Below are 26886 nucleotides of genomic sequence, written 5' to 3'. Positions count from 1 at the left end.
GCCTTTGAGCATGGCAAGAACCTCCCTTGAGGTTGACTGACTGAACTGACTCCGCGAGCTGCGTTTGATTTACACAACGGCACAAATAGCAAAAAGGAAAGTCTGACTTTGTAATCAATCTGTAGTGTGGAGATGAAAATAAACCGAATCAATCAAATAAATCCACCTTTTCTGTAACATTCTCAGCACTCATTCATTGAAATTCAATATCCTTTGCTTGTTGGACTCGTTCCACCTCATGCTGTGGGGCGCCGACCGCTGTTGCCTTTTCTCATCCTTTATTGATGACATAAAGCGGCTGCATTTACAGGGATCGCAAATGGATCAAAGCTAAACTATCTAAATACTCCTCTCCCTGACTCCCTCCCCGGTTATTTAGCCTCCCACCTCAACTCATTATCTCCTCCTCCTCCTCTGAGACCACTGCATCGTTGTCATTTTAGATTTCAACCACTTTAACCATTATTTCATACAAAAAGTGCCATAGCGCGTCACTATGTGTGCACTATGAGCTTGTAGATCTGCAATTTTTGCGAAAATCTTTAATTATATATATATATTTGAAAGCATTTTTTTTGTACTCAAATCTTTGCTTCTGCGCATCCCTGGAACAAAATATTTTCGAGACGGGGGTCGGCTGCCAAATTTTGGAAAACTGAAGACAGACAGCTGTAGAATTGGCCTCAGGTCCTAATTGGTTAAGTTCATCTGGGTCAATGATGAAAATGTATGTGCTGCCGAGCACTGAGCACTCCCTGAGGTCTCTTTAACGTGGCCTCGACATAAAGTGGGGCCGGGCGCTGTCGTTGATTCCCACAGTGCCCTCGTTCCTTTGTGTAGACAAGGCCAGGCAGAATGGGTTTTTGTGTCACACACACACACTGCTCGTGGGCGCACGCACACACATGCTGCACGTTGAACATCATGCTTTGCTCAAAGACGTAAACGGTGGGTTTGTGAGTAATAATGAATAGTGTGCATGTGAGAGCTTTGTGTGCGCACGTGTGTGTGTGTGTGTGTGTGTGTGTGTGTGTGTGTGTGTGTGTGTGTGTGTATGCACTTTCATGGTCAAATTGACCATGAAAGTGCATACACACACAGATCGAGCAGAACCATTCATTAATTTGCTCATTCAGTCTCATGGTCGGAAAGGAGATAATTACACACGGATTGGATCGAAGTGGATGTGAGAACACTGCATGTGTGCAAAAGTTCACGGAAAACTTTGGAAGCCAATCTTAGACAATCAGGATGGAATATGAAAAATCGGAAAGACTTGTTTTGTTTAATGGCTATAGGATTAGGGATACTGTCTACCGATTTGCATTTTTGGCGCTATATAACAGGCCCATGTGATACATTTGGGGCAGAGGTTCTGCTCTTGCGTCCAAGAATTGTGTGTGCACAGTTTCACTGTCACTCGCGCACACACACACACACACACACACACACACACACACACACACACACACACACACACACACACACACACACACACACACACACACACACACACACACACACACACACTTGTGGCACCTCTTTTGGGATTAAGTCAAATTGCATTTGGCTCTGTGTTGTAGTTTAGAGCGCCTCAATATGTGATTCAAGTATAGGCTTATCTGCCTACCGGCGATTTCGGCCCGGTGGAGATAACATGACAATGTTGACATACGATATATTTACGTTGACATATGATCGTTTCCTGAAGACTGGCCAAGGGACTTTAGTGACACGGTTGTGGAATTCCATAACCGAGGCACTGATGATGAACTGAGACAGACAGCCTGCAAAACGAGGCTGCAGTGACGGAAGTACGAGAACACCGGAGGGAAAGAGAGTGGAGCTATAGGGCAAGACACTGATAAAAGGCTGAGAAAGACCTCTGTCAGGATACAGCTGACACTTAGCACATACACCACCCCCCCCCCCCCCCCCCCCCCCCCACACACACACACAGCCAAAGCATCTCAGAGGAATGGTACTGTGGGAATTCCTGAGGCTACACACCACGTGGTGACAGTGGCAGATTGCAGACAGAGCCAGGAGGGCTTTCCCCTCATAGTCTAGTAGCCACCCCTTAGAGCCCCATTGTGAACCCGGACATGTCGAGTACACCAACGTTGTATGTTAGAAATGTTGAGTATGGGTCCCCAACATGTAGAAACTGCCGGATGCTAACTTGCATATGTTGAGCAATTTTCATAATTGGCATAATCTGTGACCATACCATTAACAACCTATAGAGGGTATGCGTGTGACATCATCATCAAACCCGGACGTTATGCGGGAACGCCTACTTAGTGGCAAAAAACTACTTTCTGGCCTTGACAGCCCATACATCCAAACAGAAAAGTTGTATTTGATTGCATTAAACAACGTTAAACGACATTAAACTCACTTTGTCACTCACGTTGCCACTTGATTTGCCACTCACTTTATGCATGTGCATACACTCCAGAAGGCAAAATATTACATTTTTCATCATGCTTTATGTAGCATGTGACATGTCAAACTAGGGGGTTTTCATGATGCTGAATCCATTCCAAGCATTAGTTTTGCAAAAAAAAACACTCATTGGGCTAAAAACAGCCATGCGCACTGCAATGGCCGTTTTTAGCCCAATGAGTGATTTTTTGCAAAACTTGCAAAACTAGTTTGACACGTCACATGCTACATAAAGCATGATGACATTTTGAATATTTTGCCTTCTACAGGTTGTTAATGGTATGGTCACATATTATGCCAATTATGAAAATTGCTCAACATATGCAAGTTAGCATTTAAGGACATTTAAGGACATTTAAGAAAGATGCCACCCACCGTGCACACTGTAACTGTTTGACTCCCTTTCCTTCCCATTCTGCCATGACCACCAGGACCTAACAAATGTAGTTCTGTACTAGTATGGAATGACAATAAAACTCCTTGAACCTTAAACATAAGGCCTCAGGATTAAGGGCGCGTTCTGAATGCAATGCAAACTAATAGGCGAGTGCGCTCCGGTGCAGTATGCAAAGGTAAAGAATGACTTCTGTCCGTGACTCCGTGACAATAATCAATCCTACAGTTTGAATTATGTACACACGCACACAAAAATATGATATGGGGAAAACATTTATTTATTTTTTCGACTTTCGACCTAATTTGAATCGACTGTTAATGAAATCGATGCATAATTTTTTTTAATGAATGCCCTACACTACTTAGTAGTTATGCATATAGAGCATCATCTTTATTGTAGTTCGGACACCAATTGCTGCAATTACAGTATCTCTCTCCATCAGAAGAGGAAGACGACATACATACAAAATATACAGAACACGCTGCGTTTTGCATTGTGCATTGGGGAAGGCAAGGACCACAGAAATTACGTGAGAATCAGTAATGGAGGGATCGATTGACATGAGACATTCAGTTAAGTGTGAGAGTCTAAGAAACACATTTTCACGGTACACTCTGCCAACACAGTCACACGTGCACTGTAACGTGCATGGAGTGATCGATGTGCCGAAATTCGCTTTACACATTCGCACACGAGGGCACATCAGCAGAGAGCGCGGGCTGAGTGCAGCAGGCTCGGAGTGGCTCCCCATCATCTGCTTTCATTTATAATTCACGCAGGCATTTATCACACACATGCACTCCCCACTGTGCACACTAAGGAGTAGCTATAGCACCGGGTAGCATGGACATATCGATAGGGTGCGGCTGCTTCTACGGTATACCATACCGTATTTGTGCAGGCACCCCCATTCAATGTTCTTTTTGGATTGTGAAATGAATGAAAGTGCAATGTGTGCAGACCGGGGAGCGTTAGGATCGATCCCTGTCTGTCACTGTCAGTGACAGGCTGTTGAGGGATGATGGCCTTTTCCTCAGATTGATTAAGGACAGCGGCCGCGTGCCGGCGAGGAGAGTCACTGCACGACTCCACTGACGTTGCACGACTGACGATTGGAACAAAAGGGCGAGGGGGCGACAAGAGTGACGGCACGAAAAAGGCCAAAAACGGGTGCTTTCACACCGCCTCCGACTGTTTGTTCAAGGTTCGTTCACAGATGGTGCAGAAACAGCGAAGGGAGGGAGGGGTGTGTGCATGCGTGCATGCGTGCGTGCGTGCGTGTTCTGCAGTGTATAGCAGTGGCAGACGAAGGAATTAAGAACCTTTGTAGAATGCTTTGCTCTTTACACAATGTACAAGACAGTTTGAGCCAAACAGAATCAATCTGACTCCTATGGCTCGCAGTCAGAGCACCAGCAGCCAATTCCATCTAAAAAAGACCCTCCAGTCTTAAGATGACCCCTCGCACCAGCCTCCCTCTCTGCCTCCCTCCTTCGGAGCCTGTTACCATGGCAATTGGCCTCAGTGGGTCCAGGGTGCCGTGTGTGTGTGTGTGTGTGTGTGTGTGTGTGTGTGTGTGTGTGTGTGTGTGTGTGTGTGTGTGTGTGTGTGTGTGTGTGTGTGTGTGTGTCTGCAGATGGGGAAGTGTCCTTTCCCAGTGTTCTGCTGAGGGTGGCACAGTGACACATTGCCAGCTGGGACGGCACAAAGGCTCCACCGCAAGAACAATCTCAGGATCGACCTCCATCTATCTTTTCCCACATCACTCTACATCGATATCTCTCCTGATCTTCACGCCCATTTCCTCTCTTTCTTTCTCTCTCTCTCTCTGCTTCCCCTACTTTCTTCTCTGGCTCTTGTTTTTTTTTTTTTAGCCCTCTACATTTTCCATGCTCTCTCAATAAGCGCAACGTGAGATTGTGTTTACTGGACTATGCTGGGGAAGATTATCTTGATACAATTTGCATTTTGTGAGAAGGCCAATGGTGTTTGATAACAGGTTGCCTTGCGGCACAATATACATTTAGAGCAGCAAACTAATTCAATTTCAATGTTTGACATTATGCTACAGCATATCAAGCTGGTGTGATACCATCTGTGTTATGACAGGCATGTGGACTGAAATAACCTTTTACCAAGAACCATATGGATATTGTTCATTTTCAAGAGTGTAATATAGGGGCCGAGCAAAGGGCGGGACCCATTAAAGAATTGTTACTTTTCTTCGTCTTCATTATTATTCCCATGGGTGCCTGTGGCAGGCAGTCAATAGAATAGATTGGTCACATTTAATTAAACTTGGCCCACTGATAAAGGACTGTGTACCTTACTCACACAAAACATTTGGTTGCCCCACAACCTTTGCTCTAGCGCCATGCACCAACAAATCAAACCTTCAACAATTAAACTGGCAATTAAACAGGCATAAAACTGGTACAACTTTGCCACTGGAAAACCATGAAATCCTCCATATTTCCACCATTAATTGTTTTCCCCGTTAAATCACACAAATGTTGTCCAATCTTCACCAGATTTCCTCACACAATCTGTCAAGTCTCCTGATCAAGCTGCAACCATTCATGATTATTTTAGGTGTATTTCTTTTTTTATGCTGTGTTCCCTATGTAATGTTATGTAAAATGTATTCCACTGTTGGTCTGCTGTACCACATTATAACAATCATTGGTCACAGCACCGCATCCACACCGTCTGCTGTAGACTAGACTGAACTATAGACTCTCACTAGACCGATTCAGAAACGGGTCTCATGGTCGCAGGCAACGTATTTCCTGTAGGCGGAGACGACATATCTGCGGTTTCCCCCGCACCTCTTCTACTAGAGTGAATGGAAAAGTGACATGTTAGTCTGCCTCAAACGTTACTCTTTTACCTCCTTTTTACTAACACTAACATTACAAAGATGCCCAGAACATCGGGATGAACCAGTGTAGTTTATGGCTGCTCCAACAGTAGTGGCAACATAAAAATAATAATACAAAAAAACAAATGTCAAAATATCTACCGCGGTGGCTGAGACCAGAGCCAGAGACAAAGCAAAGATACATAACGTCAGTCTTACCCAATACCCAATCTTTCTGTTTTATGAACACAAGGCTGCTGTACTTTATACCTCATAAAGTAGAAGAGGTGCAGGGAAAACCGCAGATATGTCGTCTCCGCCTACAGGAAATGCGTTGCCTGTGACCATGAGAGCCGTTTCTGAATCGGTCTATAGACTCACTTGGGCACTGTTTCCCAAACACTGGGCCGGGACCCATATGTGGGTCGTGGACACCTTTTTATGGGTCCGTTTATTTTTTGTTTCCCACAATTATAGATCTTTCCCACATCTATAAATTAGAAGAAGAAGAAGTAGTGAAAATAGCAGATCTACAAGCACACAACTCGGCCTCGAAGCGACGCATTGTGAGCTTGTAGATCTGCTGTTTTCACTAGTTTGGGTCCTAGCAAACATCTAATTACTCTTTTGGGTCTTGAGCTAAAAAGTTTGGGAACCACTGCACAGATTTTTTCATAGTATGACCTGTTGGCTATGAGACAGGGAAATGGGAGTAGAGACATAATGGGGAGTGACATGCAGCATAAGGTTGTCAGGATTGGGACTCGGATTAGCAGCCTAGTGCCCGGACGAGCCATTCGGGCAAAAGTCATTTTTTTTACTCCAATATTATAGCCTCTGGGGCCAAATACATGATTTGCCAAGTGCATAATTGTTATCATTTTTGAGTGGTGCAACCACTCCAAGGAACAGCAATGTGTTCACCTACCTATGTGTTGGTTCACCTATGTGTCTATGTGTTGGTTAATGAGCACCAGTATATGACTCTGAGTACCAGTAGGGGCGCTGTTGTGCCAGAAACAGAGAGGGATAGTGCTGCACTGTTGCCTGCTAATATGAGAGAGAGAGAGAGAGAGAGAGAGAGAGAGAGAGAGGTGGTGGGGGGGGGGGGATTGCACCACTCAGTTCACACGGGTATGATATTTACATATTACTGGATTATGACTTTTTCTTTTTACTTTTTGAATTTTGCCATGGTGGGCATATGGTTTTCAAAAATCACATCACAAACTCATTTGGCTTGCCCCCTATTGGTCGGTTTGCAATGAAACCATAAGCATTGTAAGCTCCCTGCAGCCATTGTGGACGCCATATTGAAAACGATGCCTTTCTAGTTGTTTGTTTTTCGTAACATTTTAGTATGTTATTTAGCACATCCAATAATAACAGAATCCATTGAAAGATCTCTATCAATTATTTGGGGTTTCAACCATATACTGATATATCTAATATTGGTTAATTTGGTTTAATTGCAAACCGACCACTAGGGGGCGAGCAAAATTGGTTCATCATGCCAAAATTCAAAAAGTAGTTGCCAAGTGCAAGGATTATTTTTACATTAAATCCCAGTATATAGTAAAAAATATATATTTTAGCTCAATTTAGCCACCGTGGCATTGCGGCATTGAAAGGGTCGAGCTGTCACACAATAGGTCAGGGGTAGGCAACCTGCGGCTCTAGAGCTACATGTGGCTCTTATAGGCCCCTCTCCCTTGGCTTCCAGTTGTTACGGCAAAGAAGTATGAAAAGGAATAAGAGGTTCTTTTACTTTTCTTTTTTTACATTTAATCATCATTTATTATTGAATTTGTAGGAGGCATAAAGTTATTCTTTCACCACCAATGCTGCTGGCTTACTGGTACAGTATACTTGATATGCTTTGAGAAATTAGCAAACAATAAAATGTAATATTGAAAGACCCCAAGATCCCAAATAATTAAAGTTTGCTTTATTAAAGCAAACATAATTTTGAGGTTCCAGATATATATATAATACATTTTTTGGGCCAAAAATGGCTCTTCTGATAATAAAGGTTGCCTACCCCTGCAATAGGTGGTGACCATGACCTGCTGCTAGCTTTTTGTGATGCCTTTTGGATTTTCCCTTTACAAACACTGGCACCGAAAGCTCTTAATGATGAACTGAAATGTCATGCTTTGATTTGCACTTATTATCCTTCAGATTGCTCGATATTTTAATTAGATTTTTTAATTAGACTTTCTTTTACAGGGACAGTTTTTCCAACCTGACATGATCTTTTCTTGCATTGTGCCTAATATTATCATGATTTTTATATTGCATTTATGACTTGAATTACTGTTTGGCATCCTGCCCTGATTACCTGTACCCAGTTCAATGACGCGATATATTTTTGTACTTGCCAATTTTTATTTGAGAGCACCTGTCACCATAAATAAGTGATGTCACATTTTGGTATGACCCGATAGGTCAAACGTACAGTAGGTTAGACAGCCAACAGAACATGGTCTCTCTCCGTTTGCTTCATAATGGTATGACCCGATAGGTCAAACGTAGGTTAGACAGCCAACAGAACATGGTCTCTCTCCGTTTGCTTCATAATGGTATGACCCGATAGGTCAAACGTACAGTAGGTTAGACAGCCAACAGAACATGGTCTCTCTCCGTTTGCTTCATAATGGTATGACCCGATAGGTCAAACGTAGGTTAGACAGCCAACAGAACATGGTCTCTCTCCGTTTGCTTCATAATGGTATGACCCGATAGGTCAAACGTACAGTAGGTTAGACAGCCAACAGAACATGGTCTCTCTCCGTTTGCTTCATAATGGTATGACCCGATAGGTCAAACGTAGGTTAGACAGCCAACAGAACATGGTCTCTCTCCGTTTGCTTCATAATGGTATGACCCGATAGGTCAAACGTACAGTAGGTTAGACAGCCAACAGAACATGGTCTCTCTCCGTTTGCTTCATAATGGTATGACCCGATAGGTCAAACGTAGGTTAGACAGCCAACAGAACATGGTCTCTCTCCGTTTGCTTCATAATGGTATGACCCGATAGGTCAAACGTAGGTTAGACAGCTTCATAACAGATAGCCTGAAACATGTTTTCCCATTAACCCATTTTGACCTGAGATCAGATTCTAAAAATGACAGTTTTCTGAAAAAGCTGTTTCTATGTCAGTCGGTCTTCGATTAAAAAAAGAATAGCAGACCTACAAGCTTGTAGATCTGCTATTTTTCAATAGCTAAAGCATAACATAATGCTAACTCCAAAAGGTGTTAGCATTATGTTTTAAATGGATTAAAGGTTGCATTTGAAGACGGTGTGCAGGAGTTATTCCTTTTCCAGGGCTTCAGTTGATCCAAAATACAGCTGCCAGCCAGACGCTTAACGATGCAGGTCACACATTACACCAGTAGCCTACTTAATGCTGCCTTACACTGCAGTTTGATTTCAAATTTATTTTTATCAGATGTATATAAAGCACTACACAGGCTAGCCCCAAATTATTTATCTAAATTAGGACTCGGCTAAAAACTGAGGGTGACTGAAGTCTAATTTATACTGCATGAGACAAGCCTAATGATTCATAGCTATAGATACTCTTAGAGAGCTACAGCTTGGCAAACACAGTATAAGCCCCCTCTGTGGAATAGTTCTGAAAGCTGGTTTATAAATACAATTGACCTTAGTTGAACTGCAAAGAGCAAACTACTGTAATTGTAACCAATCGATTGTAATTATGTTTTCTGTTTGTGTAGATTATATTTGTCCTTGAATACGGCTTAACTATGCACACCTCTAGCCTCTAGGTTGCCTCGTGCGTGGCTCAACTACTATATACACGGAGTACATGAGGGGGTACGAACACGTTCGTACCTGGCTGATAACGTCCCATAGCTGGGGGGTACGAATATATTTGTACCTCGCAGAGAAAGAATTAATGAGGCAGCAGTAACAAAAGCCAACAAGTTTGAAAACACTGAGTAACGCCAGAAGGGGTGGAAATGCTCTTCTTCAGCAAAGCCTTGATTCACACGGATACTTGCTGCCTGCGGGAGGATTCTAGAACGATATGTTCACACTAGATCCACCATGCGTGCTCGTAAGTCACAGTCAACAGTAAGCGTACACGATATGTCCCCAGATAGATAGCCGCGGTGCTGGTATCAGCTAGACTCTCACATGAACCTGGCCTAGGGGGCCTTCTCTGTCTCTATTAGAGGACTTCTCAGGGTGGAGATGGTAGGACAGCTGTTATGGTGATTGAGATGTCTGCAGGGCGGCTCGTAAAGATTGAAGGGGAACATAATAATAGGACAAAATCCAATATCGTATTAAGTGGAAGGAAAGCCTGCTTGGATAAACAGAGCCATAATTTACCACAACCTGCTCTGTGCCTTTTTTGCTCGTAATCCCTAAACTCATTACACAAGGCACATATAGTGGGCGCCCTTTTAATGTTTGATGGGGCAGATCCTTGTTATCAAAATATCCTCCCCCCTCCCCTCGAAGGGATTACTGGTAGTCTGCTCCCACTGAGGATTGGAAAACTGTGACACAGCAGAATAGGCCAAATTACTGCAGCTATGCGAGTCCAGCTCATCATCGTAGATCTGTAGTAACCTTGCCATGATGTCCTCACCTTTGCAGAGTGCAACTCTGCAGTCCGGTTCTCTTTGATGCTGCCAACGAAACCGCTGTGTCAAATACCAACATTGCATTCACCGTAGGATACAGTGTCACACACTGCAGGTATGCAGTGTTGTGTACAGAACTGATTGCCAAACTTTTTAGCTCGTGACCCAAAAGAGAGATTAGATATTTGCCCGGGACCCAAACTAATGAAAATAGCAGATCTATGAGCTTGTAGATCAGCTATTTTCACTACTTCTTAATTATTATTATTTATGGAATGTCTTAGATTTGTTTGTTTGGTTGTTTAAAAAAAATAGTATACAATTCGAGTCGTGACCCATAGAAATTGGTCCGTGACCCACAAATAGGTTCCGACCCAAAAGTGGTGTACACTACAGGATGCTATGTGCGTAACCACTTGAACCTATTGAAGTGGTTCTTTTTGGCGAAGAGATTTGGTGTAGACTATAGGGACAAGAATAGAACACACAAGTACAGAAGTATACCCTGGATCAATATACCAAGTATAGAGGGTTTAGTTGTTAAAATAACACACATTCTGACAGTCCCCTCTGGCTCTCCATGCCCCTCCGCCCCCAACTAAGATTAAATGGAAGCTGCGGGCCACAGTATACTGTGTGATAGTATTCCAGGGACCAATCATTGAACCAAGGAAACCAAGGAAAATCATTGCAGCAGCTTCCCCAGCAGCTTTAATAACAATAGTGTTCTCGCTTGCCTTCCCTCTCTCTCTCACCTACAGTACAACCCCCACCAACTGTGCCTCAACACAACCACCATTCGAAGCATTCCCCTTTACTATGGACTCCCCAGTCTTCTGATACTGTATGCATACTGATTTATTGTGTTGGCAGAGTCGAGGCAGATATTATGTCTGGTGTTTGCAGTCTGTCTGTCTGGGGTGTGTAATGTGTATACAGTTGTGGACAAAAAAAAGCCAGCTCATCTCCGTGCAAAGCTTGCAAACACTCACAGCAATGCGCCCACCTGCCCCACAGATATACGTTAAGTGCCTATACACTCCACACAGTAAAACCTTCTGTGTTCAATTTATCCATCCGAGAGTGTACAAATACAACCAAATGGATCTGAGTCCATTTTTACAAACACTAAATGTGTACATTTCTCAATAGAAGAGTAGGGAGACCATCTCCAGCGACCGCAGATGCACTGTAGTAATATAGTATAAATATTATCTCTATACTATTACAGACATTACACTATAAAAGGTTATTGCAGCTTTAAACTCGCACTCAGGATTTTACACACTGCCTTTCAATCCCAAATAGCCCAGTGTGATTCAAGTTTCACTACAGTTTCAGACTCTGAAACACTGCTGTCCTCACATGCCCAACAGACCTGAAGCTAGCCGGGCATGCAGAGCTACTCTCTGCCTCTAGGTCTCCATCACTCATCTCCCCATCACTGCCTCATTGAGGCAACCTCCAGACCAGCCTCAAGGTCAGCACATAGCGCTATCAACAAACCGGCAAAGAGCGATGCTGACGGCTTTTAACATCCACACAATTAACAAAAATCAGACCTGTCTGAAGTGAGTGGTACTGTACTGTACTGTACTGTACTGTACTGTACTGTACTGTACTGTACTGTACTGTACTGTACTGTACTGTACTGTACTGTACTGTACTGTACTGTACTGTACTGTACTGTACAAGCCCTCCTCCCTGGCCCATGTGTGTCTGACTCTGTGTCTGTGGCTGTGATGGTGAACAAACGCTATAATGCTATTTTCGTGCTCGGACACAGGGACCCAGGGACCCAGGGACCCAGGGACCCAGCCACACACATAGCTGTCTATAGGAGTGGTTGCACCACTCAAAAATATAAACAACCATGATATTAAATGGCATATAAAACATAAAGTATAACACACATAAGTAACGCAAGCAATGCAAGATAATAATAAAGAAAGAACCCACCCCACCCCCATCCCAGGACCAACAAACAACATACATAAAGTATGCATGTCTCTTGTACATATAGTCAAAGACTAAATATCTCCCTCGATGGCTCGATCCATGCAATCGTGCAGTTCTAGATTGCTGAGGTTTCCACCGAGCAGCAAGCCTCAGGCAAGCTCTGACTGACAGTACAGTACATGTCCCCACTGATTAGTACTGTGAAAGGATTTGACTCTGACTGACAGTACAGTACATGTCCCCACTGATTAGTACTGTGAAAGGATTTGGAGGTATGAGTGATTGACTGACAGTACAGTACATGTCCCCACTGATTAGTACTGTGAAAGGATCTGGAGGTATGAGTGATTGTGTGTACCGTGTACTGTGTACAGTAAAAGTGCAAAGTACCTGGGCTCCCCACCTCGTGGAGTCTAGAGATTTGAATCCAACATGGTGGATTGAGCACAATGGTCTGTATGAGGGAGGGAAGGGGGAGGCGGGGAGAGCAGGGATCTTTGATGCTGTGCTAGCGACTCCTGTGAGCTGGGCTGGTCCCTGTCAGTGGGGGGGGGGGGGGATAGACTCCTGTGGGCTGGGCTGGTCCCTGTCAGTGGGGGGGGGGGATAGACTCCTGTGGGCTGGGCTGGTCCCTGTCAGTGGGGGGGGGGATAGACTCCTGTGGGCTGGGCTGGTCCCTGTCAGTGGGGGGGGGGGGGGGGGGGGATAGACTCCTGTGGGCTGGGCTGGTCCCTGTCAGTGGGGGGGGGGGGGGGGATAGACTCCTGTGGGCTGGGCTGGTCCCTGTCAGTGGGGGGGGGGGGATAGACTCCCGTGGGCTGGTCCCTGTCAGTGGGGGGGGGGGGATAGACTCCCGTGGGCTGGGCTGGTCCCTGTCAGTGGGGGGGGGGGGGGGGGGATAGACTCCTGTGAGCTGGGCTGGTCCCTGTCAGTGGGGGGGGGGGGATAGACTCCCGTGGGCTGGGCTGGTCCCTGTCAGTGGGGGGGGGGGATAGACTCCCGTGGGCTGGGCTGGTCCCTGTCAGTGGGGGGGGGGGGATAGACTCCCGTGGGCTGGGCTGGTCCCTGTCAGTGGGGGGGGGGGGGGGATAGACTCCCGTGGGCTGGGCTGGTCCCTGTCAGTGGGGGGGGGGGGGGGGGATAGACTCCTGTGAGCTGGGCTGGTCCCTGTCAGTGGGGGGGGGGGGATAGACTCCCGTGGGCTGGGCTGGTCCCTGTCAGTGGGGGGGGGGGGGGGGGATAGACTCCTGTGAGCTGGGCTGGTCCCTGTCAGTGGGGGGGGGGGGATAGACTCCCGTGGGCTGGGCTGGTCCCTGTCAGTGGGGGGGGGGGGGGGATAGACTCCTGTGGGCTGGGCTGCTCCCTGTCAGTGGGGGGGGATAGACTCCTGTGGGCTGGGCTGGTCCCTGTGGGGTAGAACGGACAGTCACTGGCAGTATACCTGCTAGTATAAAATGGTACAAAGGCAATGGCAACACAGAAATTTATGGGGAGGGTAAATTGGCGGCATAATGACTAAATTGGGAGAAGAAAGTGAAATAAAATAAAGTAACAGCAGGGCTGAAGTGAAGTAACCCAGGCGATTCATCATCGTTCATTTGTTCTACTGCGCATTCCAGTCAACTAGTGTAACTAATCAATTATTCTACACAAATGAATAACGTGGACCAGAATACAAATGATCTTACCCGGGTCATTTTATTTGCACGCACATCCCCTCAGGCTTGGCTTTGATGGCGTACCCAAACACAAAGCGAGAAAGAAATCTTTCTATTCTACCATCATGAATTACACAGCCATGGCAGCCTCATTATAGGCAATCAATATCATTTTGATGATGAAAATGACTGGCGGGCAGATGATGTGCTTGGGCAGTGAGAACACAGAGCTGGGTGTGGAAGATATTATGGCAGGGAATTACTGACATTAATCACTAGAGCCAAGAAGATTACCTGGACGTGCTTAATTAGAACTCTCTCTGTCTCCACAGGGGGAGCAGATGGTGACACAGCACTAGCATAGCTGAGATCAGAAGTAAAGTTGGAAAAGGTCAGATCATGTTTGTCTTAAAACCCAATCTGACAGCACACACCTACAGGAAAATGTGCTATTGATGATGGCTATTTATTTATTTGACAGCAGATGGTGGACAGAATAGATACAGAGCTTACCAAACCAAAACCAACAATGATATCACTGGGATCGCATTCCGAACATTTTGATGAGCGATAGAAACACTGAGAGCCAATCGAAATTCATCACCATTTACAGGGTGTCAGTGTCAGTGCGTGGCTCATCTTTGAACGTGACTCACGCGAGTGCACCCTACCCTCAATTTCCCTATTTAAGAATCTTGTATCTACAATAGGCCACTTTAATAGTTTTTGAGTGGTGCAACCACTCCACGGAACAGCAATGTCCATGTTCACTCACTCACCTATGTGTTCGCCTATGTGTTAACCCACCTATGTGACTATGAGCACCAGTATATGACTATTAGTACCAGTAGGGGCGCTATTGTGCCAGAAACAGAGAGAGAGATAGTGCTGCACTGTTGCCTGCTAATGAGGGGGGGGGGGGGGGGTTGCAGCACTCAGTTCACACGGGTGTGATTTTTCTACTAGTGCTCGGCTTGACAACTTTGTATGCAGCCTGTGACCTTGTAGATGTGGTGGGTGTGTCAGTTTGATAATTACCCTCATTGCAAAAGCAGCTTGTTCATTTTGACTGTAATACACGCCTACTCTGCTGTTTCCTCATACCTGACGAAGACCCACAAGCGTCGAAACGTTGTTATTAATAAAGAGCATGGGAGCTAAATAATTTTAACGCGAGTGTTGTCATCACTCTGATGCGATCAGTGTGGACACTCAGACTGATATTGTTATCGTTATGGTTATCATTCTGGTGTGGAGGGTTGAGTTTAAGCTTCACTCAAACTCAACTGGGGGAGGAGTTATGTCTCTCACCCAGACCACAAGCAAAACTTGCACCCAGCTTTGTATTTTAATAACACTATGCTATAGTAGCAATTGTTATTGCAGGTAGCACATCTAAAGGAGATCTTTACATACAGTGCTGCAGTCTGATTATTTCCCAGAAAATGGCAGCTGTAAATAGATTATTTCTTTAATTGGCCAAACTTGGTGAAAACATGCAAATATTGTAGTTTGTTTTTCTTTTATCTTTGGTGTCTTTTTTCTATTGTACTGGGGTATTGTATTAAATATGTATTATTATTAAATTATTATTATTATCATGATTAGTAGTAGTAGTAGTATTATTATATGAGGGGTATGTATTTTCTATTGCACTATTTTGTCATTGTCACTTGCAAGTGCATGTTATTGTTGCTATTCTGAGCTAAAAATAATAATCAAAGAAAGAAAGTATTTTTTGAAAAGGGTAAGTTTTCCTTGGCTGGCACTTTTATCAGCAGATAAACAGTGGCATGCTGTCAGCTCTCCTCCAGTGGGGTACCATTGTGCAGGTGCCATCGCCCTGCATTAGGCACAAATAGACACAGCCAGGCAAATAGAACTTACAGTCAGATGAAGCGGTATCCGGAGAACTCGCCAGCTTTACGACTCGCCGCGTTTTAGTGCATTTTTGTTTTTACTTCACCTTCATTTAAATTGCATTGAATTGAGAGGGAGAGAGGATAGTTGTTTAGAGTTAACACTAGATGTGGTGTTCACATACTCACCTTTTTATCATCATCTAGTGGACCATTTAGTTGCACAAAATAATTTGATCACTTTAGAAATTGTATGGACATTCAGTGTGGCATCTCTGTTAGGACAAGACTATAAGGACTGTCTGAGGATGGGGTTGAGGGGACTTGCGCCTGGAGGGGCTGCTGGAACAGGCAAGGAGGCCTGTTCCTCACTCTCTGTATATTGTTTCTCTGCTGAATCTTCTTAATAAATTCTCAATACTTTGTCATTCCTTCATCTTTGGAAGATTATTTAAATTGACGACAAAATGAACTATAACATCTGTGAGTTTGACATACTACACTGATGAAGACAGCATGGTAAATGGTGCATTTATATAGCGCCTTCATCCAAGGCGCTTTACATAGATTTACATAGATTATGTTAGCATAACGATGAAGACATTGATGAAGAATTTTCACCACTGTGACTTGGAAAACTGCAGAGTTCTCCGGTATCCGATGAAGCAACAACACAAGAGCTGTCCAGGTGCAAAGGGGTGGGTGGGGATGAAAGGGCCTGGTGGGGGAGATTGTTCACATCATTATATTATAATGATGTGATCTCAGCAGGGTCTATGGCAGGGTTGTGTTGTGGTCCGAGTTGGTTGCCCTTGAAGCTAAATGCAATGTTGAGTAGGGCTGGGTAACATTTCAATATAATTATATATATAAGCGATATTGTGATATGAGAAATCAAGTGGCATTTTGGATATTAAACACAAAAAACTCATATTAAACACATTTGGTTTCTTTCAGAATTGCGATGTAGAGTGCCCAGCTGATTTAGCAGAAAATAAATTTAAAGAAAAAGCAAAAAATAAATATATATATATTTTTTTACCACAGGGGGTTATTATAAAGACGTTTATAAATTTTAAAAGAGTAGCAAAATGCGACACGTTGTGAGCTTGTAGATTGTCTATATCCGCTATTTTGGAATGATTTGAAAATGTCTAAAGAAACGTTATATTATCAGTATCACCACAATACCCATATCGAGGCCATATCGAGACCTACAAGCTCGTAGCGCGCCACAGCTTGTAGATCTGCTATTTTTAAATAGCTAAAGCATAACGTAATGCTAACACCAAAAGGGGTTCCCGCCCAAAATGGGTTAAGATTAAGCTTCAGACCTCCCAAAACAAACTAATTCGACTACTTCTTGGCCTGGGTCCCAAAATAAATGGGTCTGTAAGAGGCGGGTCGCCTCTTACAGACCCATTTATTTTGCTAGTCTAAACTGGCTTAGGGTAGAAGACACAGTTAAGCACTGTGTTAAGCAAATGGGCCTGACCTTATAAATTGTAAATGCAACCTTGCCCTCAATGCCCTCAGTGCCCGCATACCTCAAAAACGTGAGCAACACCCACAGCCACAATACTACTACTATGTTGCCGTTTATACATTGTCTAATGGCAGTTACGTCAAACATAAACATCTCTTCTTAGCCACTGGCCTCAGGTCAGCACTGAGAATCCTGCACCTGATACTCTCATCTGACCCCTTGTGGCTGCCTGCCATTTGAGCTGCCGTCACAGTGACCCCACATATAGTTAATAGTTATATCAGGCAGCAGAATATAAACCTGTAGGATACTATTTGTGCCCCGTGGGGGGATTAGGTTTTGAAAACGAAACCTTGAATCCAAGCTCAGACAGAAAAGATGAGAAAGTGAGACATCAAGGACGGAGATGGCAAGGATATAGCGGTTAGAGTCAAAGCCATTTACTCCAGGAGGAGCCGGGCGGCCATAAGGTCAGTCACTGCCATAATCCTTACACTGCTCAGGTGATTTACACTGGCTGGGCCAGACACTGGAGGGATCTTTCACAGTGCCGGAGCACACAACTCTCTCCTGGCAGTCAGATCTCTCACTGGTACAGCAAATCCAACATCATAAATCTCTGAAAGGACGGGTTGATGAAAAGGATGGGTGTTAAGGTACATATAAGCACATTTTATCCTTGGAGGAAAAAATGAGGAGCTACTGTAAACGTTGGCACGCATGAATCTGAAGGGGAGGATGAATGCCAGCCCCAAAATCACTCTGGCTGGCTAGCAAGCAAAGGAAACTTTCCCCGTTTCATTCGTCAACTGCTGGCATCCTGGAGAGGGTAAGCTGATTGCTGAAACATGTTATGCACCGTTAACTGTACTGTTAAGTGTAACATGAGTCACAGTCAACAGAAGAAAGATGAATATACAATGACTTGTCAGGGACTTAGTTAAAACACAGTCCCACGTTAAGCAGGACATGCCATTTGTTTTACGAGAGATAGGAAGCAAAATAATTGCCACAAAATGTAACAACTAACTGACGAAAGTGCTGTCCGGTGTCCACAAAGGCTGTCCTCACAACCTGTCTGCTGGCCCCTTCTTTTCAGTGGCTGGAGCAATTGATCTGAATTTGCATCATTGATCATTAGCATATGCAAGTAGGTGTGAAGCCCTTTTTGTTCACTCTCCCAAAATGTACACTGTTTATTAGCGTTTTTATATCCATTTTATACTCCTCTGTTCAGGCTATGGGATGGCTATGGGACTTATCGTCGCCATGGTTACAGCCCCCCAAGCTATGGAATGACATTCATCAAACTGCGTGGCGCAGGCGCAGACTGTTACAGTCTCACTGCGCATCCGCACTGTTTAGTCAGACACAACGCTGAAAAAGCCATGGCACAAACAAGCACAGAGAGATTCAGGTGCACTATGGATATCATTTTCCATAGCACTCACACGGCGGGTGCGTGTTCGCGATTGATCGTGTGTGTGTGTCTTGTAGGAACTGTTTAGGAGAGTGTGTGTTCACCAACGGGTCGCGCGCACGTGTGTGTGTGTGTGTGTGTGTGTGTCTCGCCGGGTCCGGGGAACACTTAAACACTATTGAAACAAAATCGCTCTCTCTGTTCCGGGGGGAGAGGGGGGGATGGTAGAACACAGCCATGGAACAGAGCTGCTCTGTGAAACCCAGGAGTATAGGACACAGAGGGAGCTAGGGTTCAGGCAGAGAGGGAGTATAGGACACAGAGAGAGCTAGGGTTCAGGCAGAGAGGGAGTATTATAGGACACAGAGAGAGCTAGGGTTCAGGCAGAGAGGGAGTATAGGACACAGAGAGAGCTAGGGTTCAGGCAGAGAGGGAGTATTATAGGACACAGAGAGAGCTAGGGTTCAGGCAGAGAGGGAGTATAGGACACAGAGAGAGCTAGGGGTCAGGCAGAGAGGGAGTATTATAGGACACAGAGAGGGCTAGGGTTCAGGCAGAGAGGGAGTATTATAGGACACAGAGAGAGCTAGGGTTCAGGCAGAGAGGGAGTATAGGACACAGAGGGAGCTAGGGTTCAGGCAGAGAGGGAGTATTATAGGACACAGAGAGGGCTAGGGTTCAGGCAGAGAGGGAGTATTATAGGACACAGAGAGAGCTAGGGTTCAGGCAGAGAGGGAGTATTATAGGACACAGAGAGAGCTAGGGTTCAGGCAGAGAGGGAGTATAGGACACAGAGGGAGCTAGGGTTCAGGCAGAGAGGGAGTATTATAGGACACAGAGGGCTAGGGTTCAGGCAGAGAGGGAGTATTATAGGACACAGAGAGAGCTAGGGGTCAGGCAGAGAGGGAGTATTATAGGACACAGAGAGAGCTAGGGTTCAGGCAGAGAGGGAGTATTATAGGACACAGAGAGAGCTAGGGTTCAGGCAGAGAGGGAGTATTATAGGACACAGAGAGAGCTAGGGGTCAGGCAGAGAGGGAGTATTATAGGACACAGAGGGAGCTAGGGTTCAGGCAGAGAGGGAGTATTATAGGACACAGAGAGAGCTAGGGTTCAGGCAGAGAGGGAGTATAGGACACAGAGGGAGCTAGGGTTCAGGCAGAGAGGGAGTATTATAGGACACAGAGAGAGCTAGGGTTCAGGCAGAGAGGGAGTATAGGACACAGAGAGAGCTAGGGTTCAGGCAGAGAGGGAGTATAGGACACAGAGAGAGCTAGGGTTCAGGCAGAGAGGGAGTATAGGACACAGAGGGAGCTAGGGTTCAGGCAGAGAGGGAGTATTATAGGACACAGAGAGAGCTAGGGTTCAGGCAGAGAGGGAGTATTATAGGACACAGAGGGAGCTAGGGTTCAGGCAGAGAGGGAGTATTATAGGACACAGAGAGAGCTAGGGTTCAGGCAGAGAGGGAGTATTATAGGACACAGAGAGAGCTAGGGTTCAGGCAGAGAGGGAGTATAGGACACAGAGGGAGCTAGGGTTCAGGCAGAGAGGGAGTATTATAGGACACAGAGAGCTAGGGTTCAGGCAGAGAGGGAGTATAGGACACAGAGGGAGCTAGGGTTCAGGCAGAGAGGGAGTATTATAGGACACAGAGAGCTAGGGTTCAGGCAGAGAGGGAGTATAGGACACAGAGGGAGCTAGGGTTCAGGCAGAGAGGGAGTATAGGACACAGAGAGAGCTAGGGTTCAGGCAGAGAGGGAGTATAGGACACAGAGAGAGCTAGGGTTCAGGCAGAGAGGGAGTATAGGACACAGAGAGAGCTAGGGTTCAGGCAGAGAGGGAGTATAGGACACAGAGAGAGCTAGGGTTCAGGCAGAGAGGGAGTATAGGACACAGAGAGAGCTAGGGTTCAGGCAGAGAGGGAGTATAGGACACAGAGAGAGCTAGGGTTCAGGCAGAGAGGGAGTATAGGACACAGAGAGAGCTAGGGTTCAGGCAGAGAGGGAGTATAGGACACAGAGAGAGCTAGGGTTCAGGCAGAGAGGGAGTATAGGACACAGAGGGAGCTAGGGTTCAGGCAGAGAGGGAGTATTATAGGACACAGAGAGCTAGGGTTCAGGCAGAGAGGGAGTATAGGACACAGAGGGAGCTAGGGTTCAGGCAGAGAGGGAGTATAGGACACAGAGAGAGCTAGGGTTCAGGCAGAGAGGGAGTATAGGACACAGAGGGAGCTAGGGTTCAGGCAGAGAGGGAGTATTATAGGACACAGAGAGCTAGGGTTCAGGCAGAGAGGGAGTATAGGACACAGAGGGAGCTAGGGTTCAGGCAGAGAGGGAGTATTATAGGACACAGAGAGCTAGGGTTCAGGCAGAGAGGGAGTATAGGACACAGAGAGAGCTAGGGTTCAGGCAGAGAGGGAGTATAGGACACAGAGAGAGCTAGGGTTCAGGCAGAGAGGGAGTATAGGACACAGAGAGAGCTAGGGTTCAGGCAGAGAGGGAGTATAGGACACAGAGAGAGCTAGGGGTCAGGCAGAGAGGGAGTATATTACAAGTACAAATTAATAGGCACACTGTCAGACAGCACTCTAGGACAGGCGCCTGGAGACTGCCCGGATGACACCATTTCCCTGTTAAAAAGATAGCATAACTAAACTGAGCCAACTGTCCCATAAAAGTGGACTCAACATTGTGTGTGTGAGTGTGTGTGTGTGTGTGTGAGTGTGTGTGTGTGTGTGTGTGTGTGTGTGTGTGTGTGTGTGTGTGTGTGTGTGTGTGTGTGTGTGTGTGTGTGTGTGTGTGTGTGTGTGTGTGTGTGTGTGTGTGTGTGTGTGTGTGTGTGTGTGTGTGTGTGTGTGTGTGTGTGTGTGTGTGTGTGTGTGTGTGTATGGGGAAGCTGTCTCTCTGACCAAATAATAGTATATATAGCCCACTATATCTACCTGTGACAGGCCTCTCTGCACATGATGCCATGATAATATCGAGCCTGCAATTCATCACTGCCAACCAGCAGCTGCCAATTCCAGCATGTAACAGCTATACATAATGTTGCTGTTGTCAGGCAGAAACCTCATATTACAGTATCTCCATTTCGGCATTCAAATGCTAATCTTGTTTTCACCTGCCAGGTAGGGTATTCATACAGTAGCCTGTACTGTACTGTACTGTACTGTACTGTACTGTACTGTACTGTACTGTACTGTACTGTACTGTACTGTACTGTACTGTACTGTACTGTACTGTACTGTACTGTACTGTACTGTACTGTACTGTACTGTACTGGAAGCACTGTACTGTGCTTAGGCTACTTGTTCACACTGAAAAGGAGTAGCCTACCAGATGACTCAGTGCCATCATGGCATTTAAACATGCTCCAGCTCTTCTGTTTATAATCTAAACACTGTGACACGTTTAAAAAGTGTTACAAATAAGTGTTTAGAACGTAAACGCTTGGGTTCAGTGTGAAACGAAAAACAACAACTTTTTTTCCCCACATGGGGGGGGGGGGGGGGGGCGTGACGTGTTCGTCAGAGGTAAATAAATTCATATGATAAGGACATACAATGAGTGCTGGCATTTTCTTCATTTCAACTTGTATATTCGAGCCTTGCACCGTAAGGACTTTATTCTAAACCTGGGGTGCTGCGGGTTGTCTGCTTCGGCAGTACTTTCTTACCCCCTCTAATGTTGAATTATATAAGGGTGCTAGGCCCTCCTATGCCCAGCTTTCTGGGGGTCTGTGTGAACACTGATCACCCCATAGCGATGTTTGACTGGCTGTGCAAAGTACATTTCATTGGCTGGCTGAGCACGGAATGTGATGTCTGATGTATGAGGATAAGAGCGCCCAGAGCTTCACACAAGTGTGATTGTTCAATATATGAATTGTATTTGTTTACAACACAACACCAGTGTGTGGCCTCTGTAAAAGCAGGTCACAAATTAATCTGTTGAAATCAAAAGAAGCCTGCTTCGCATACTTGCACAATACCACTTGTATGATGTTTATTATTCATCTTTCCCCACAGCACGAGTCATTTCATGCTTCTTCTATTGCACGGCGATAATGGATTAGAAGGCCTTAAGTGATAGACAGAGCCATAAAGCCCGCCCGCGTTTAGTTTCATCTGGGGCCAATTTGCATAAACGTCTCACATTAAAGGTGCAGTCAAGCCGTTTAGAGGCAAGACAAAGCGAGGGGGAGATAACGGCATCTGGCAGATGTCCATTAGAAGATGGCAGCTGTGTGAAGTAACACGGCAATCCCCAGGGTTCAGAGCGGGGGCAGGGGAGAGGGTCCTCGGTGAGGATCTAATTGAATGAGGGGAACAGAGGGCTGGCAGAGACGGTGCGAGGGAGAGGCGGGCGAGGTGGCGGCTGTCTGCACTTCTGCCGCACAACAGCATCAGCACAGAGGGCACCTCTGCACCTGACAGCTGGTTCAAATATATATCACACTAAACCCAAGGTGCCAACTTTCACTGATACGAGTGGCGGTGGTGGTCTGGTGGACACTGGACACTACAGTAATGAAATACATTTACAAAATAAATCTGTACTTCTATGTCTAAAAGCTATGTTTCTATGTCAGTCGTTCTTCGATTTTTCAAAAATAGCAGACCTACAAGCTTGTAGATCTGCTATTTTTCAATAGCTAAAGCATGACATGATGCCAACACCAAAAGGGGTTCCCGCCCAAAATGGGTTTGTACTTTTGACTCATTTCTAGGAATGGAACCCTGTAACATTTGACCAGGAGAATCTCTACTTTTGACTCAAGTACTTTACCGATGTCACAGCTCTATATTGTGTAGTCCGACCACGGGCCAAACCATGCATATTTATGACACAACTACACATTGCCAGCCCTGTAGAACTAACAAAAGAGCATTACAGGACATAAACTTGGACAGTGGTTTTCAAACTCTTTGTGCCAAAGGCAATGGGCAATTGTACATGTACATGTATTTTTGCCTATAATGATATGCCAAGAATAGTGATGCCAGATTGAAAGTGATTAAAATGCTTTTAGGGTAGAGAATTTGCCTGTGTTGGGTAATGTATTGATACAGTAAAATAATCCAGAGATGTTTGTATACTGTAGTTGTACACATAATAATGTGTGGTTACCAGGTGGGCAGTCAGCCAGATATTTCGTGAAGCCTCATTTGAAATCGGTAGTTCATATAATGGCCTGTTGTGGCGCTGGACTGGACCCAAAAAGCCCCATAGCTCCATAGAGGCCCATGTATTTTGGCCCAACTTCACCTAGACTGTATTACCTTAATAAACATGGTCATGAATACTTTCTGCTTCCAGTCACTAGTTTAAAGTCTCATTTCTAATGTCATAATATTCTTTTTGGAAAATTATGGTCCCATTTATTTAAAAAATGACCATAAAGTCGCGCATGTTCTGAGGGGCGTGGCTACCGTTACAGTCTATGATCGGGATTCCCCTCCCACTCGAGTCAAAATAAAAACCAACGGAGAAGAAGGGGGGAAGTCCCGCCTCGTTGTCTGGGCCAGCCAATGGCCAGCTGGGCTAAAACGGATCTAGAAAGATGGCGACTTACAGTGCATTAGAATGCAAGGGATTTCAGGCTTCATTTTACGTTCATGTTAGACCCGGGGAACGCTTTGTCCATATTTTTTACAGTCTATGGTGGTTACGCAAAATCCCAAGGCACACCTGGACTTGTCTCACTGCACACCATTTGGGAACCGCTGAACTAGGACGTATATCTATGTCACAAACTGGGGTCTTATGGGAATTATGGGAGAATAAGCGCCTTGATAAAGCACATCCTTTCAGCCACTTTGAAGAAACTTCATGAGACATGAATGTATTATTGCCAGAGGCCCGGCTCTACTTTGCTTTATAGATCACATACCTTTGAGCTGGTCAGCCACCACGCTTTGTCCCACTCTGTCAGTGACACGTCCGTCTTCCCGTTGATAGCGGTCATCCAGGAAGTTAGCGGTGGCCTCGGAAAGGTGGACCTTCCCAACCATGCCCAGCTGCTCCATCAGGTTGGCCAGGTTGACGTCGTTGGACCAGACATCAAACTTGAAGCGTTTCATGCCGAGGATGCCACACAGCACGGTGCCCGTGTGGACCCCGACCCGCATGTTGACCATCTCTCTCTTCTCTTGGCAGAACTGTTCAATAGCCTGGATCATGCCCAGGCCCATCTCCACACAGCAGTAGGCGTGGTCTGGTCTAGGCTCAGGGCAGCCAGCCACACAGTAGTAACAGTCTCCTAGAGTACTGATCTTCTCGCAGCAAGTTAGTTCACAAAGCCGGTCAAAGCGTCCAAACAGGTCATTGAGAAGCGACACTAGGGCGTGGGCAGACTTGTTGGCCGACATTTTGGTGAAGCCCACAATGTCTGCAAAGAGTATGCTGACTGGCTCCATGCGTTTCATGTTGAACGGTCTGAAAATTATCTGACCTCGAGGAATGGAGGTCTTCTTGCGCTTGTTGCTTTTGGGGCTGGAGAAGGCCGCCGCCGCACCGCCACTGGAGTATCGTTTACCGGCGCTGACGCCTAACTCCTCGTCGCTCTGCTTCATCAGTTCGTCGGCCACGAGCCTGGGCATGACCGAGTGGATCATCCGCTCCTTCAGGGCTTTCTCCACCTCCAGGTCTTTGCCATGCATAATGGCTTGTCCCACCTTGAGGAAGGTGCTCCGTAACCGCACTTCAGACATGATGAACATATGAATGCCGATGGCATGGGCGCAGAGGTGAAGCAGGGCTTTGGCCGGCCCGAGCCAACTAAGGGTGTTCCAGTCTGATGGAGATGGCAAACTCCACCCTGCACCCACCTGCGTCAGGTGCAGCCAGCCCAGACCCTCGAAAAGGACAGAGTAGAGGAGGCCCAGTAAGACGGAGGCATAGAGACGAAGGTGGAGAACGCTGTATAGTAACAGGAGAACCTCCATGCTGAGTGAGAATGTCCCTACGGGAGAAAGGCAGGGGGCCCACGGCCTATCAGCCACAATTCTGTCATAAGACAGGTTGGCCATGAGGCCTGTGCCACTGGCGTCATCCACGTCAAACTCTAGGGAGGAAGCCTCAGGGTCCCTAAACCCTGATGTCTGCATCTGGGGGGCCAGGGTCAGAGTGAAGGTCACCAGGATAAGCAGCAGTGAGGCCTGGTTGTAGCAGCGGGAGTAGAGCTTTGTGAAGGTCAGGAGGAAAAGGAGGAGGCAGAAGAGGAGAAAGGAAGCGGTGGGAAGGAGGAAAGCCGTCTTGTCACAACGGGAGGGGTTGATGGCAAAGTACAGGCCCCAGAGGAGGCCCGCCACCACCAGGTAGAACAGGACGTAGCGAAACCTCCTCTGGGTCTGGGGGAAGCACCTCTCCCGGCACGCCTCCTCTAGGATGGACGAGTCAAATTTGGGGTCCCAGAAATGGCCGGCCGACCTCTCAAAGAGCTGAGGCATCTTCCTCTGGGAGCGCAGGCTCTTCCCCGCTGGCCTCCTCACACCAGACTCTCCGGAGCTACAGCTGGAGGAGATGCTATATTTGCAGTGTTTGGACACCCCCATGAATCCCCCACCGATTGAACCCAGCGCTCCGGTTCCGTGCTTGTGTTTCACACCACCACTGATCTTCACAGAGATGTTCCCATCTCCACTCGAGTCACAGCTTGCCTCTGTGTTGTGAGGCAGCAGCTGCTGATGTTGGGGAGATGCCATCTTGCTATCAGAGACTATGACGATTTTAGAGGCAAAGCAGGCAGAAAACAAAGGCAACTTTATGAATCCAGTGTGCCTCTAAATTAAATAGAAGCAAAAGAAAACAAAAGCTAGATAAAATAAAATAAAAGTGCCTTCAGTTTCAATTTGCTTAATTAGTTAGTAGCAATTAAGCCATTTATTTTAAGCTGTTCATTATATCCTCTCTACCTTTCTGACTGTATTGACACATTTCAGTTCACCCCCCTGACAGGTCAACTGTTGCCCAAGTCCCTTCATTCTCTATTTGAGCTCTTTGGGTTGGACAAGTCACACAAATAGGCTGTAATATAGGCCTACTTGGCTGTAGAGAAAAGTAGAGAAAATAAAAAAATTTCTGAAGGTTTACATTTTCAAAGCAGCTTCCAAATGTTATCTATATATTGGCCATTGAGATATTTTGCTGATAGTAAAGAGCTAAATTGACAT

General features: G+C 45.9%; 1 protein-coding gene across 1 annotated transcript in view; it reads right to left on the bottom strand.

Annotated features, from left to right (window-relative positions):
• adcy9 (adenylate cyclase 9) overlaps positions 1-26419 on the bottom strand; it is a 68277-nt gene extending 41858 nt beyond the window's left edge. The window contains exon 1 of the mRNA XM_083780835.1: positions 24606-26419. Within this exon, the coding sequence (XP_083636961.1) occupies positions 24606-26418 (1813 nt within the window). The 5' untranslated portion in view covers position 26419. The remainder of the gene's footprint in view (positions 1-24605) is intronic.
• Between the last annotated feature and the right edge of the window lie 467 nt (positions 26420-26886).

Source organism: Protomyctophum parallelum (genome assembly GCF_964188405.1).
Source record: "Protomyctophum parallelum genome assembly, chromosome: 13".
NCBI lineage: Eukaryota > Metazoa > Chordata > Actinopteri > Myctophiformes > Myctophidae > Protomyctophum > Protomyctophum parallelum.
The sequence above is the reverse complement of the archived record's forward strand: the minus strand, read 5'-3'. Positions and strand labels throughout refer to the sequence as shown.